Source organism: Suncus etruscus, chromosome 4 (genome assembly GCF_024139225.1).
Source record: "Suncus etruscus isolate mSunEtr1 chromosome 4, mSunEtr1.pri.cur, whole genome shotgun sequence".
NCBI classification, from domain to species: Eukaryota; Metazoa; Chordata; class Mammalia; order Eulipotyphla; family Soricidae; genus Suncus; species Suncus etruscus.
Genome location: NC_064851.1, coordinates 48,870,127 through 48,884,424, shown reverse-complemented (window position 1 = coordinate 48,884,424; position 14,298 = coordinate 48,870,127). Strand labels below are relative to the sequence as shown.

Here is a 14,298-nt window from a genome sequence, read left to right as displayed (position 1 = left end):
CACGCTTGAATTGTGGATTTTTCTGCGTGTTGGGGTGGTATTTATCAGCTAGAAGGTGTGTGCGGCTGCACAGCAAAGCAGGGTAGCCCTGCTCCTCTGGCTCCACCCTTTATGGGTGGGATGCCTCACCTCTGAAGGAGATGAGCCCTGGGGAAGAATGCTGAAGAGGATCAAAATCCCAGGCCATAGGAAAGTAGAGAGAAGGCTCAAGATATCTGCTTGTGCTTCTGACACACAGCAGAAAACAAGTTTTCTTATTTCTATTCTCATATCTTCGAGTCTTTTGGGCTGTCCATTTCATTGTTTCTCTAAGTTCATTGAACATTAGTAACATTTCTCTCTAAAGTTCTGATCAGAAATGTTATAGAGGTGGCAAGTGTTAGTTGGGTGTCTAAGTTTTAGTCACAAAGTGAGGTGTGGTTCTGTGTAGTTGTTACATTGTGAACTTTTATGTACAGTACTTTTATTAATTGTGGTACAGTTCCTTGACTGGAAGAAATATGCAGCCATCGAGCAGAGTGGAGCTTTATAATATAGCTTGAAGTCAGGGAATATAACGAGAACAAGTGCAGCAAGAGAGACAGTACTTATCATTTTGGTTCCAGGTTTGATTCTCTTGTACCACATATGGTTTCTGAGCACTGCAGGGACTTAATTGCACCCCCCCCCAAAAAAGATAAAGGAACATGATACATCCCAACTCCTTTTTTCAAGGTTGCTTTCATAGTTTATGGGGTTTTATTCTTCCAAACTGATTTTTATTGTTCTTTTATTTCATTTTTTCAAGAATGTGATAGAATTTTTTGCTTTTGTTTGGGCCACATGTGGCAATGCTCTAGAGACTAAATGTGGTCTGAGGATCTAGAGCCATTCAACTCATATGTGAGGCAAGTGCCCTACCTACTATACTCTTTCTATATCTGGTCCTGATATAAACATTTTTAATGCTTTGGTGTTTCTTTTCAACTGCAGGATTTCCTTCAAATGATGTTGGAGAACATCCCTGAAGAAAAAAGGTGAGGACCCATTTTACTTTTAACATTAAACATGGCTCTGCCACTTGTTCTAGCCTTGTAATTAAAGTTCAGGTTTTTATTGTTGTTGTTGTTTTTGTTTTTGGGCCACACCCGATGATGCTCAGGGGTTACTCCTGGCTGTGCGCTCAGAAATCGCTCCTGCCTTGGGATGCTGGGGGATCAAACCATGGTCCGTCCTAGGCTAGCTAGGTCAAGGCAAATGCCTTACCCCTTGCTCCACTGCTCCAGCCCCTAAAGTTCAGTTTTTGATTTGTGGTCAGTCAAGCTAACTTAAAAAAAATGCCTGTGTGGAGCCAGAATTTTCTAGATCTCCAGAGCCAGGAGTCTGAAAGGTAGGAGACCAGAAAGGGACAGTCTGTTGTTTGCACTTTGTGGGGAGAATGGAGAAAATGGAGAAAGGAAAGTTCTAGAAGTTAATGAGACTCCAGTGTATGTGCCTTTTATAAGGAGACTCTGTTTAATTGTATATAAATATAGTGATGTCATTAGAGCCTGGGATTTGAAGTCAGGCTTCTCCAGGTTCTAAGCCCAGTTTTGTTCCTTTAAACTTTGGAGTTAGACAAATTCACTCGTCCTTCAAATTTTATTTTTCTAACTCTGGTAGGGCTTTAGGAAGGATTAAAGGTAATAGCATGGTGCTTAACTAAATATATTAGAGAGAAAAAAGGTAATCACATGTGCCAGAATGATAGCTGCTTTTCATGAGGCCAAGTCAAGACCGATTCCCAACACCCCCATATGGTCCACTGAGCCTCACCAGGAATAATCCCTGAGTGCAGAGTGAGGAGTAAACCCTGACTACTGCTGGATATGGGCCCCACAAAAGATAATAATATTGGGAAAATAGGTGCTCAGTTAGTGACTGAATATTTATTAAATTTATCCCTAGGCACTGTTAGGGATTTCTACAAAGTAAATCTTTTCATTCTCATCACAGCACACTTAGCCACTGTGACCATTGTCATTGTGAGTGAGAGGTTATATATATGGAGACAGGTAATTCATCTGTCTGGTGCATTGTTTTTTTCCCTGTGTTTCTAGCAGGAAGGCTAAGCACTGGCAGAGTGAAGGGTTGAGGTGGGCATGTCCCACAACTGTTCCCTGAGGAACTGACATTTGCTCCCAGACAACCTTGCTCTAATCCTCTTCTCAGACTCATTAGCTTCCAGATGAGGATATTGGGGCTCCTAGAGTTTCCAAGAGCCATTTGTTAATAGCAGATTTTGTGGAGTAAGATCTGTGGTTCCATCCTATGTCCTTTATTAAGAGCACAGTGCCCTGAAAAGAAGGCGATGCTCTCTGTCTTGCAGGAGTTGAGTTTTATATTGGCTAATTGAGTCATCAAGGTCTCAATCCTTCTTCTGTTTTCCTGTCTTAATTTAGGTTGCAAGCAAACATCGTGGAATATAATTTCTAGTAGCAAAATAGGAATTCTAATGTTTGGGGTTGTGCATCTTGGGAAAGCAACCATTTTTGGAAGCTGACCCAATATAACATTTCTCTGTGACGCATAGTTTACTCTTGTGTGTGTGTGTGTGTGTGTGTGTGTGTGTGTGTGTGTGTGTGTGTGTGTGTGTGCTTATAGCAGATTTTCAAATGGGGAAGTGAATCTTCTTACAGAAAAACACTTACATCCATGTGAGGCCAAACATCTACATGCTGATTCAGATAGTCTGAAATGAGTGTTCAAAGGAGACAGCTTAGTTTTTACTGGGAAATGACAGGGAAATTCAGGGAAGATCCAGGGACTGTGACGCCAGGGAAGGTTTTGTAACCATCAGATTTTGTTTCGCCTATTTTATTTATTTTCCCATTTCCCACCTCACTCTTAGAAGTGTTATTTCTTGGGATCTTTTTCTGTCTTTATAAAAAAATAACTTTGGAATACAATACATACATAAACATGCCTTGTCCATGTTATTTAGTAATTTTCTGCACATTACCACTAGATTTTCATGCCATTTGGAGCTAAAGGGAGCCTCATCTATGGAGATTACACAAAGATTTATTAATTGGCCCAGATAATTAGCCTTCCAGGAAGTTGATCATGGGAAGTGTGACTTGTTTTGGAACAGCTGAGATGTTTCAGATTTGCCAGCCTTTATTTTGAGCAGACATATAAATTTGTTCCTGCAAACATCTCATCAGATGTGGCCATTCTTCCTAAGATCAGGAGTAATTGCTCCCCTGCAAGATTTTGCATCTAGACTAGAATAAATTTAGAGACCCTCTCATCCTTAGCAACTGTACATTGTATTAAGATCCTCCTTAAGGGTAGAGAGTGAAAATAGTTCACTGGCTATCACAAATACCTCGAATGCCCCTGGGTAACAATTAGTGCGGCTTGGGTATCCCAAGTAGACTCTAAGCCTTGTGAGAAAGGGTCCCTGACCCCTCCCTTAACTCCCTGTTATTGGGTGGGGCCCTTGTGAAACCCTTCTCTAGGCTCTTCCATTAGTCTACTTCTGAGTGGTGATGTTTTCAGAAGAACTTAGGGCACAAATAGTTTTTCTTGGAAGCAACAGAGTACATCTAAATTCATTTGAGTGGCCTTTTTTCTTTTCATCCTCTTCCTAATGAAGTTATGCTGTTCATTAGGATAATATCAAACATCTGGCTCTTTGGGGGTTACTGGATTGTATCATTGTGTTTATCCCAGTAGGCAGACACTATTGTCAGTAAGGAAGTTGGAGCCATGGTTCTGTTCAGTGGTGGCCACTGACCACAAGATTCCAGCCTCTTCTGAAGGATTTGCTCTGGGAGATTTTTTTTGCCTTTTTCATTTTCAGTGGGTTTTGGTTCTGGGGAACCCTCCCCAGTGATACTTGAAGGAGTTGGCTTGATGGATCAGTGGTCAGGTCGAGCAGGTATTAAACATCTTTAGGAAGGCGATTAAGAGAGAAATTAAGGTGATTTTACTTCAGCAAAGGTTTGGGAAAATTATATATTTTTGCAACATATATATATATATTGAATATATTTTGATATATTTTTGAAACATTTTCTTTTGCAATCTCAGACTCCAACCTAGATCTTAAATAGACTGTCCTTGAACCCTACAACATATTGTACTGATTTTCTCTGAGTCCTGAGGGCCCACACCTACCCCTCAGGACTCTCATCTTTGATTTGAGGCTGGCTGATCCTCATGAACATCTGATAGGCATCTGACCACCAATCAGAGCCACTTTTCCAAGTTTGCAATAGGGCTGACAACCCCTGTGTGGGTCTTATCATTCTCTGTTACTCTTTATGGAACACTACTCTATGCCAGGCTGTCAGTGGGACAACACAGAAGAGGAAAAAATAACATGGCATGCCAAGCCCTTAGAAAAGTCCTTGACAGCTGAACATTCTGATTAGGCCAAGGAAGTTCTGGAAGAGGTGTAACATTCCTGATATTAGAAAAAGGTGCAACGGGATCCCAAGAGACCCTGAAGGCTTTATCTGGGGGTAAGCCATCAGAAGACTGTGAAAGCATGCTGGAGGACAGTGTGAATTGAGCATGGGGTTGGTTAATGGAAGTCCTTAGAGGTATCAAAGAGACCAGAAGGCCATCTATACACCAATCTGGCAACTTCCTCAATGCTGAGTTTGGTCTCTCTTAGGGTCAGTTGACTGTGACTCTATCAGAACAAACCATAGGACAAATCAGGAGGCCATTAAAGACATCACAGAAAAGGTGTGCTTGATGAGTTGCAAAGCTGAAGAGTTCAGCATGAACTGACCTTATTTTCTGGGCTACTGGGTCACATTTGAAGGAGCAGTGGACAGAGAAGAGTTGGCTGATCCCAGATATCAGCTTGGTACAAAAGAAATGGGAGGACCCATATTTGAAGGTTGAAGGTGAGATGAATAGTGTTAAACATCTTTGAAAACTGTTTTCACTGACAGTTGATGAAGCTTTTAAAAAAGTATGCAAGTAGGTAGAAGATAATAGATAAATTCTAAGCACTAGCCTGCCTTATAAAAGTCTAAACTGGGGGCCAGGAATGTGACTCAGTGACCAAGCACTTGCCTTGCATATATGAAGCTCAGATTTGAGTCCTTTCACCGTTGAAAAGAAAAAATAGGGTGAACTAGGGAACATCTTATCCTATGCAATTTACCAAACTGTTATTACCCCTGACTTCAGTTGCTACCCATTCTTTGCTCATCAATGATTATGCTTACTTATGCATGTTAATGTGTTTATCTTACTTCAGCAATTCGCTTTCTCCTGGAGTTAGGGAGTACATATTGAAGGTTGTATCAGCAATGTTTATTATCTACTCAAGCACAAATTACTTGCTTTGATTTAAAAAAAATAACTGTTTATAAAGTTTTGAAATGCTGTAAGATATACTATGTGTGGCCACTTATTGAGAGATGCACATACTGTAGTCCATTTTTGTCCTTGTACCTTCAGCTGTCTGCTCAGCTAGCCATTGTAGCATGGACTTCTACCTACTTGCATTCTTTTTCTAAACTTCATCAACTTTCAGTGAAAACAGTTTTCAAAGAAGATACGTAATTTTTTTTTTTGGAGTACCTATTGCAGTGCTTGGGTATCCCTCTGAGGAGAACCAGGTAGTGACAGAGATCAAATCAGGGTTCCAATATAAAAAGCATGTGTTCCAGCCCTTTGAGCAAGCTCCAGGCCCTAAAGCTCAATTTTATTTTCTTTGTTTTGTTTTTTGGCCACACCCAGTGACACTCAGGGGTTACTCCTGGCTATGCACTCAGAAATCACTCCTGGCTGGGAAGGGGGGGGCATATGGGATGCCAGGGAATCAAATCATGGTTTGTCCTAGGCTAGAGTACACAAGGCCTACAGACGCCTTACCACTTGTGCCACCACTCTGGCCCCTAAAGCTAAATTTAAAAAAAAAAATTAGACTATATAGTTTAAAATTAACTATATTAATAAAAATAAAAAATTAATAAAAATATACAACAACCACCATTTTCTGTTTGGACCCTGGTCACTGCAGACACTGCACTTGTGTATGCTCAGTACTTGCTGACCTCATATAGAAGTTACATCCCTTTGAAGTGTCCACAAAAGTCATCTTCAAAATTTCAGGAAACTGAAAGTAGGAACCAAGGGTGACAGAGCTCTTTCTCCCAAGCAGCAACAGTTCATATGCACAAGTAGTAGATAGAGCTCTGCATTTGTGTCCTTGTACTTTCAACTGTCAGCTCAGCTAGCCAGTGTGTCATGGACAGTTCATTCTCACCCATGCCTGGGCCTATTTTTAGATTCATGAAAAATTTAATAAGTCATTGTCCTAAAGGAGTGACACAAAGGGGTGAGCATAGGCTTCACATGCAAAAGGCCCAGCTTCAATCACTGGCACCACATGGTCTCTAAGGGGTAATCCTTAGGCACAGAGCAGCTCCTGATAGCCACCAGATGTTGCCAAAAACTACCAATCAAGAAAGGGTGATCAGTCAGTTTTTTTGGCTTTTCTAACTAGAATCAAACGAGGGTATCCCACAGTTTTCTCTCTGCCTGCTCATACTGTGGGTGACCAAACTAACAGCTTTGGGTTTGGGATTTCTTAACTCTGTCACTGTACAGGAACAATAGCATGCAGGCTGGCATTTGTCAGTTGGAGGGTTCTGTGTTTCAGAAAAGTCTGCTGTAGACTGGGTTTCAGTAAAGATGTGGACACACTGCTCATGAGTACAGATGGGGGCATGCATTTGTAGATCTGTGTCTTTTTAGCTCTCTGTATAAAATCAATTTCCATAGTGATCAGACATGCAGAAGAATAATTTCCTGTAAGTCCAGGTCCCAGCTAAGTGGAAATGCTTCTGCTTGTCTGTTGTGATTTTGCAAGACACATGATCTCAGAAGGAAAACATTTACCCTTGGCTTACACTGTGGGATTCTTGATTTGAAAAAGCCAACTTTCAGCTCTCCCAGGAGCTCTCCTAGATAGCCACGTCCAGACGTAGAATTTCACCCACACGTCAATGCAGTAATGATGAAAACAGCCACAATGATGGAGGGCGTTTTCTACCCTAGAGCATTTTTCAACCCAGGGACATTTCCTCCCTGAAAATCAAGAATTTTCACACAATTTCTCATTATTTCAGAAACCCCTCAGCCCAGGAGTAAGAGCACTTAGAGTTTTGAAAACATCTTTTCAGTAGCTTGAGTTAATGCTTTCACGTTGAATTTCATGTCAGCAATCTATGAACAGATCCCAGTGTATTCTGATGTCTGCAGTGCACCAGGGCCTAGAAATATGCGCCCTTGTCTGGTCTGAGGGCCTAAATGGCACTTTACAAGGATATTGTGAAGAATAAAGTGATAATGGCTGGAAGTTGCCCTGAACTTTTGTAGAGAAAAGCGACCTAGAAACAGCTATTTGCTTTCTACCAGGGAGCTTGTCTTTTGTTCCTGATCTCAGTTGAGCCATGAACTTTCCTGCCCTTCCCTGTTGGCACTTCCCTTAGTGTCTCTGCTCTTTAGAACTATAATTGAGGGGCAGACAAACAGGACCGCCACCACAGCAAGAGAAGTGTCAGCTAGAAAAAAAAGTTGGCAGCCTTATTGAGAGTAAGCATGAGCTGTCTCTGCTATAATTCTGGAGCTCCTGGAGCCTTAATTCAGCTGGGATTCATGTAACTGAGGCTTCCCCAATACTGGCTTTTCAAATTCATCTGTGGATAAACTCCCTAACCTCGAGGATTGTAATTGTTCATCTTTTAGATAAGGATCTAATATAAGTCTAGTACAGATACTAGACTATTTCAATGAGATTTTTGACTCTAGTGTCTAGTACCCAACAGATATTCAGTAATAATGGCTACCATTATGGGATGCCTGCCCCTTTTGGGGTGTTGGATAGAGGATATTTTGTAAGATTTTGTGTGCCACTGTAGTCTCTATGTGTCTACAGATCTGTTAAAGCAAAGTTTACCATAATACATTTCTGTGAAATAACTATGTAGTTTACCAGCCTGGTATCTGTGATAAGTCTGTAGATTAGTCAGGTCACAAATGTGCGAGCATCTGCCTTCTTTGGAAAGTCCTGGCAGTCCTACTTGTTCCCTGGCTCTCACCCCTGCACTCTGCCCTTCTCAGACGATCTGAGTATTTGAAATATCCAATATCCACCTAGTCTTGCCAGATATGCTCAAGGCCTCTCCAGGCTCCCTGCTTCCAGCCTTTCTCCTCAGTGATTCTCCTACTGCTTCATTCTCTTGGCACATTCTGGCTCTGAAGCAAAGCCAAGATACAGCCAAGGCCTGACAGAAGCTCAAACTCATCATGGAATGCTCCTCCATTTCCATTCCAACTTTTTTTATCCTGTGCTATTCCTGCCTCTATGCTTTCCTTTCCTGCCTCTGGGAAAGCACCACTTTTACCCGACACAAACAACTCTGGCTCCTTTAAGGAAAACTCCCCATTTTCTCTCTCTCTCTCTCTCTCTCTCTCTCTCTCTCTCTCTCTCTCTCTCTCTCTCTCTCTCTCTCTCTCTCTCTCTCTCTCTCTCTCTCTCTCTCTCTCTCTCTCTCTCTCTCTCTCTCTCTCTCTCTCTCTCTCTCCCCCTTTCAAGATTGTAAGCTTTCCTCATATCTTATAGGCATCTTAAGTGCATGCCTCATGAGAAGCCTTCGTGCTGTGACATTTCTCCTAGTGTTCAACATCTCCCTCTCCATTCTAGAAGAGGGCATTCACCACCTTGGTCATCACCACTGTTCTGTTCTTCATTACATTCTTCAGTCCTTTGTCAGCTCTCCTTCTCTAATGAGTACCGCTGAATAAGTCTTATTCAGTCAGCTTTATTTATGGCTTGGAGGATAGAGGCCCAAGGTCTCTGGATACCCCAAGTGCCATTCTGAGTTGTAAAGGAAGAAATAAATGGGCCCTGTCTTCACATCAGTGGCAATGGATTAGGGCCTAGCAGAGTCTCTACAACTTCTCAGCCCCATAAGAACATAGCCGCCAAATGCACTTGCTGCCCCTCATAGCTATGGATCAAGTAGTCTGCATTCTTCCAATCAAGAGGTGGTTCTCATTGGTGTCTTTGTCTTGAAGGAAAATTTGTCATCTGACTTAACTTTCCAGCCCTACTTACTTTGTTACAACATGAAAGACCTCATGTTTCCTTGGTCATTGCTCTAAGTGGCCCCTTCTCACCTCATGTTTCTTCTTCTGGAAAAGCAGTAGTACCCATTAAGGGCATTTTCCAGCCCCTCCCCTCAAGCATACAAGTGATGGAATGTGAGAAGGAACAGTGACCTCTAAGTCTAAAATCCTCCCATAGATGCCTTCTCTGCTATACCTGCCTCCTCAGCTGCATGTACATGCCAAGGCTGAGGGCACACATGTATGCAGGATCTTAGGAATAGAAGCACACATGTACATACATGCACACAAACAAGTGTGGCCACACTGCTTGTCCACAATATTGGCCTTTTGTACCATCACTGTTAATAACAAAAACAAAGCAATGGGGTGTGCCCCTTGGCCTCAATCACCCCCACTGAGTCTGGAGCCTGGAGGAGCCTATGAAGCTTCAGGTCATCCCTAAGATGGGGAGCATTTACAGGAAGCCCTGGCTCTGAGCATTTTAACCCTTTAAGCCACTTCTCTGGTCCCTAGTAATCTTTGAGATAAGCATATACAATATATAGTAAATATGTAAAACAAATACAGTTTAATATTTTCCAATTGTCTTAGGGGAAAGATGATCATTATTTGAAAAAGGAATACTTTGGATTATTTATTGGCTTTTGAAATTCACCTGCTCTTGCTTAGAGGTTACTTCCCATGGTGTTGGTGTCTGAATCAGGGGTCCCACATGCTAAGAATATGCTCTTTGAGCATCTCACAGCCCTGGGTGTACTTTGTTGGCTGTGCTCAGGAATCACTTCTGGCCCTGTACTCAGGGATCATTCTTGATATTCAAGGGGCTATATGGGACCCCTGGGGTTGATTCCAGATCAACTGCATGGTGGGGAAGCACCCTATCCACTACAGTTTCTTCAAAAGAAGTACTTCCAAGACTGTTTTATTTATATGAGGATGCATTTAGTCATTCCTGGTGGTGCTTGTGGGACTATATATGGTGGCAAGAATTGAACTGTGTTCAGCTACCTGCAAGACAAGTTCTCTATTCTAGCTCTCCAATCCAAAGGAAAACTTTTTATTGAACCAGCATGAACCAGGAATGTGTTTTTAACTCATTTAAATAAAAAGGTTTTGTGGGAATTTTCTTTATCTGCCAGGATTTGTCCTTAGGGATCAGTGTAGAAAAGTAAGTCTTGACAAGATCTCACAGTTTCAGCGCATTGGGAGACAGTTTAAAATCAGGTCTAATTGGGGCCAAAGTGATAGTACAGCAGGTAGGGCATTCTGCTTGCATGCAGCTAACCTGGGTTTGGTCCAAAGTGTATCATAAGGCACCTCTCCCCCAGCCAGCCATGAGTAATTCTTGAGTACAGAGCTAGGAGTCACCCCTGAGCATTTCAGGTGTGACCCCCCAAATAAAACAGAAGGTCAAACTGGAGGTGAGGGCCAAAAATAGGAGCTGTGTGCTAGACACATAGGGAAGGGAGGACCTTGGACCTTCTGTGAGCAGAAACTAGAAACATTACTTGGAAGCTGGATGAGTCTCTCCTTGACAGACTGAGAGATGCAAGACTCAGCCCAGGTGAAACTAATGCACTTGCTGAGCAACAGGAGAGTTCATACATTCCAAGGTGATCAGCCATCACAGTAGTTCAAATTAGAGTTCAAGCCTGCTTGACATCAGAGGTTCCCCCTCCCACACACACACAGACTGGTTTCAGGCCTCTTTGCCCAGAGGAAGGAAGGCATCAATTTTGCTTCTCCTCTGTAGCCCATCATTGCTGCAAAGCTGGAACATCATTGTGATATAACAAGTACTGGAATGTTTGAGTTTGGTTTTCTCTGGGTATACTCATGGCTGATGTTTCTCAAAAAGGCCTTGTTTTGTTTCCCCTGAACTGACACTCTTAATTCCCAAAAGCTTTCTCAAGACACTTAACTGCCCTGCCCTCTAATTTTGAGATTTTTTTTCCCCATATGCACAGCTCATGAGCTGGAGAATTGCTATCTGGAGAAGGCAGGGGTCCTTTTCACACCTTGAACAACTAGTATGCTTCCCAGAGAGCCAGTGCAGTGGGATGCCAGGACAATGAGAGGGAAGCATTCTGAACTGAGTGCTTAGCTACTGCCTCATTCTGTGTTGTTTTGTTTTTAAAGGCTTGCACTGTCTGTTGAGAACATCTTTGAAGACTGGCTTGAGAGTTCTGGGATACCACAGGTATGCTTGGGGGAACCCCTTCTGGAGAGTCCATGGAAAATAGTAAAACAGCTAGATTAGTGTTCTGATACTCATATGCATGTGCACTCTGGTAAATGTAAAAGGTGGGGAACTCTGTGCCAAGGAGAGATGGAACTCTGTCTGTCTCTGTCTGCCTCTTGGACATTTCTGGCCTCTACCTTGTGGATAGCTCACAGAGGTCCTGATGGTGGCTCCTAAAATGTGACCCTGCAAAGCAAGAGACAGTTCTGGGTGGTTCACTAGTCAATAGTTTAGTGAGGCCAGGGTCTGAGCAGCAGCCCTGCCTGCTCTTTGGAAGGAGCAGCAGGTGAGTGCATGTCTCCTGTCTGTACAGGATTCTCCCCTGGCTCTCTGCAGCCCTGTCTCAGGCTGGCCATCTCATTGTCTCATTGGAGTGAGTCATTCCCCCGCATCCTTTTCAGTGCGACTCTGTCTATCCCTATTAAGACCTTTCCTCTCTTCCCTGCTAGCCCACACCATGGCTCTGCTGACACTTTGTGCACAGTCTTCTCTCCACTTGTTGTCTGGGCTTGTTTCCTGCAGCTTCACCACAGCTTTAACCTCCTCTGCAGCCTGAGCACTCCCAAGAAAGAGCTAGGACTCTCAGAATTGCTGGTCACAGGAGCCCAGGCCAGGTTTCGCCAGCCTGGACCAGTCTTCGGGCAGGCCTATCTTTCTTTTTTTTTTTTTTAATATAAATCTTTATTTAGGCACCATGATTACAAGCATATTTGTAGTTGGGTTTCAGTCATAAACAGAATTACCCCCCCTTCACCAGTGGAACATTCCCACCACCAATGCCCTCCTCCCCTTCCTGTATCTCAACAGGCATTCTACTTCTTTATTCATTCTTTAGCATTGTTATGCTAGTTGTTAGTGTAGTTATTTCCCTAACAGCATTCACCACTCTTTGTGGTGAGCTTCAAATTGTGAGCCAGTCCTTCCAGTCCTCCCAGCCCTTAACTTTATTGTCTCTAGGCCTTATTACAGTAATGTCTCTTATTTTTCTTAAAACCCATAAATGAGTGATACTTTTCTGTGTCTCTCTCCCTCCCTCTGACTTATTTCACTCAGCATAATAGATTCCATATACATCCATGTATAGGAAAATTTAATGACTTATCTCTCCTGATGGCTGCATAATATTCCATTGTGTATATGTACCACAGTTTCTTTAGCCATTCATCTGTTGAAGGTCATCTTGGTTGTTTCTGGCTATTGTAAATAGTGTGAATATAGGTGAGTCTGGCTATTGTAAATAGTGTAAATATAGGTGAGGAAGACATTTTTGAATTAAATGTTTATGTTCCTAGGGTATATCTCTAGGAGTGGAATAGCTAGATCAAATGGGAGCTCAATTTCCAGTTTTATGAGAAATCTCCATATTGTTTTCCATACAGGCTGGACTATACGGCATTCCCACCAGCTGTGTCTCTGAAGCACAGCAGACATCTTTAGACAGGCAGGCCTTTTTTAATGACCCCCATGCACCTGTGATTTTGGGAGACCATGGTAGAGAGAAACTGGCCTGGGCCAAGGAATTAACTCTGTTAGCCTGTGCTTTTTCTGGTTTAATGACCAGTTATATGAGCTTCCCCTTGGGAGTGTCTGAATGTCACTGGATGTCTGTGAGCCATGAAATTAAGGCCCAGGAGAGGCTGATCTCCATTACCTTTTCATTCCTCTATTTGCATCTTTGTCCTTTTCTACCACCCAGGGGAAATGCCAGCCACTTGCCATCATTAGCTTAGTCCCCAGGACACCTTACCTTAGTTTTAGAGGTGTGTGTAATTTGCTAAAACGTTCTTTGCTTGGCATAATCACCTAGGGCTTGAAAAAGAATGAAACCCTTAAGTATAAAACAGCCAAATAGAATGATGGGTCATGCAACACCCACCTCTGTGCCTTGCATTCATGGGGGTACTCTGGACTCTGGTGTCTGAGATAGAGAAGCCCAGGGAAGACAAAGTTAAGGTTTATTTAGTTCTGAGTTTCATAGAGCTGCTGAAACTCATACCCTGTCATGGGTCATGTCAAGGGTGTGGCAGACTTCCAGACTTTCTTAGAGGGGTCTGGACGCTGGGAATAAATGGGAATTCATAGAGCAGAATCCTGAATGTCCTGGCTGAGAACAATGAGACCTTTGTGTTCTGCAGTCAGCCTCAAGGGCCAGGAAAAGAAAGAGCCCTTAAAGCAGTGCCCAGCACAGGCTCACTCATGCTAGAGGTGCAGCAGTGAGTGGCTTCTCACTCAGAGGAGCAAGTCTTTCTCATTCACTGAGGCTCTGAACTGGTCCTTCTCACTTTTACAAGCTGTGATCCATCTCTTCTCACTCCCAGAGGTTCTGTGCTGGCCCCTGAGGATGAGGCTTCCCACCAGCAGGAAATTTTTTTTCTGTAAAGGTCTTTAAAGGGAAGAGGGTGTATAGCAGGGAGCATTTGGCCTTTGAGCAGCACATTTTCCACCAAAGGTCTAGTCACAGTAATGACAGCTTCTAATGTAGACAAGAATCTCAGCTATAAACTGACCAAACCTGCTGTCTAAACAGTTAGGTGCAACAAGCCAGGCCAGCTATAAATCGTCTTTAAGACCCAGCTGGTATTTTCTTGGGCATTTAACTGTAGTGAAAACAATAGTATCAGACAGAAGGAACCTCATTTTGTGTTTTTCTTCTCCCCATTGCTGAGTGAGTGATGGCATCTTTTCATCTCTGCCCATTTTCTGCTATTATTTATGTGACTGCTGGTGATTTACCTGCTCATACTCCTGGAGACTTTCCTTTCCTTTCCACTCCAGTGCAAAGCTCCATAAAGGCTAAGGATTGCAGGAGTCCCATAGTGAATAGGACACTTGTGCTTTGTTCCATTAAAATATAAAGTTACTAGGGTACTTGGCCTGTAATGACAACCAGCGACTGAGAATGTTCTGATGCTCTTTGTTTTCATTAAAAA

At 42.8% G+C, this 14,298-nt stretch overlaps 1 protein-coding gene across 1 annotated transcript in view; it reads left to right on the top strand.

Moving 5' to 3' along the window:
• The window catches only part of AOPEP (aminopeptidase O (putative)), a 363,790-nt gene that overhangs the window by 259,344 nt on the left and 90,148 nt on the right, over window positions 1-14,298 (top strand). Inside the window, exons 9-10 of the mRNA XM_049772315.1 lie at window positions 973-1,016; window positions 11,266-11,326. Coding sequence (XP_049628272.1) covers window positions 973-1,016; window positions 11,266-11,326 — 105 coding nt within the window. The remainder of the gene's footprint in view (window positions 1-972; window positions 1,017-11,265; window positions 11,327-14,298) is intronic.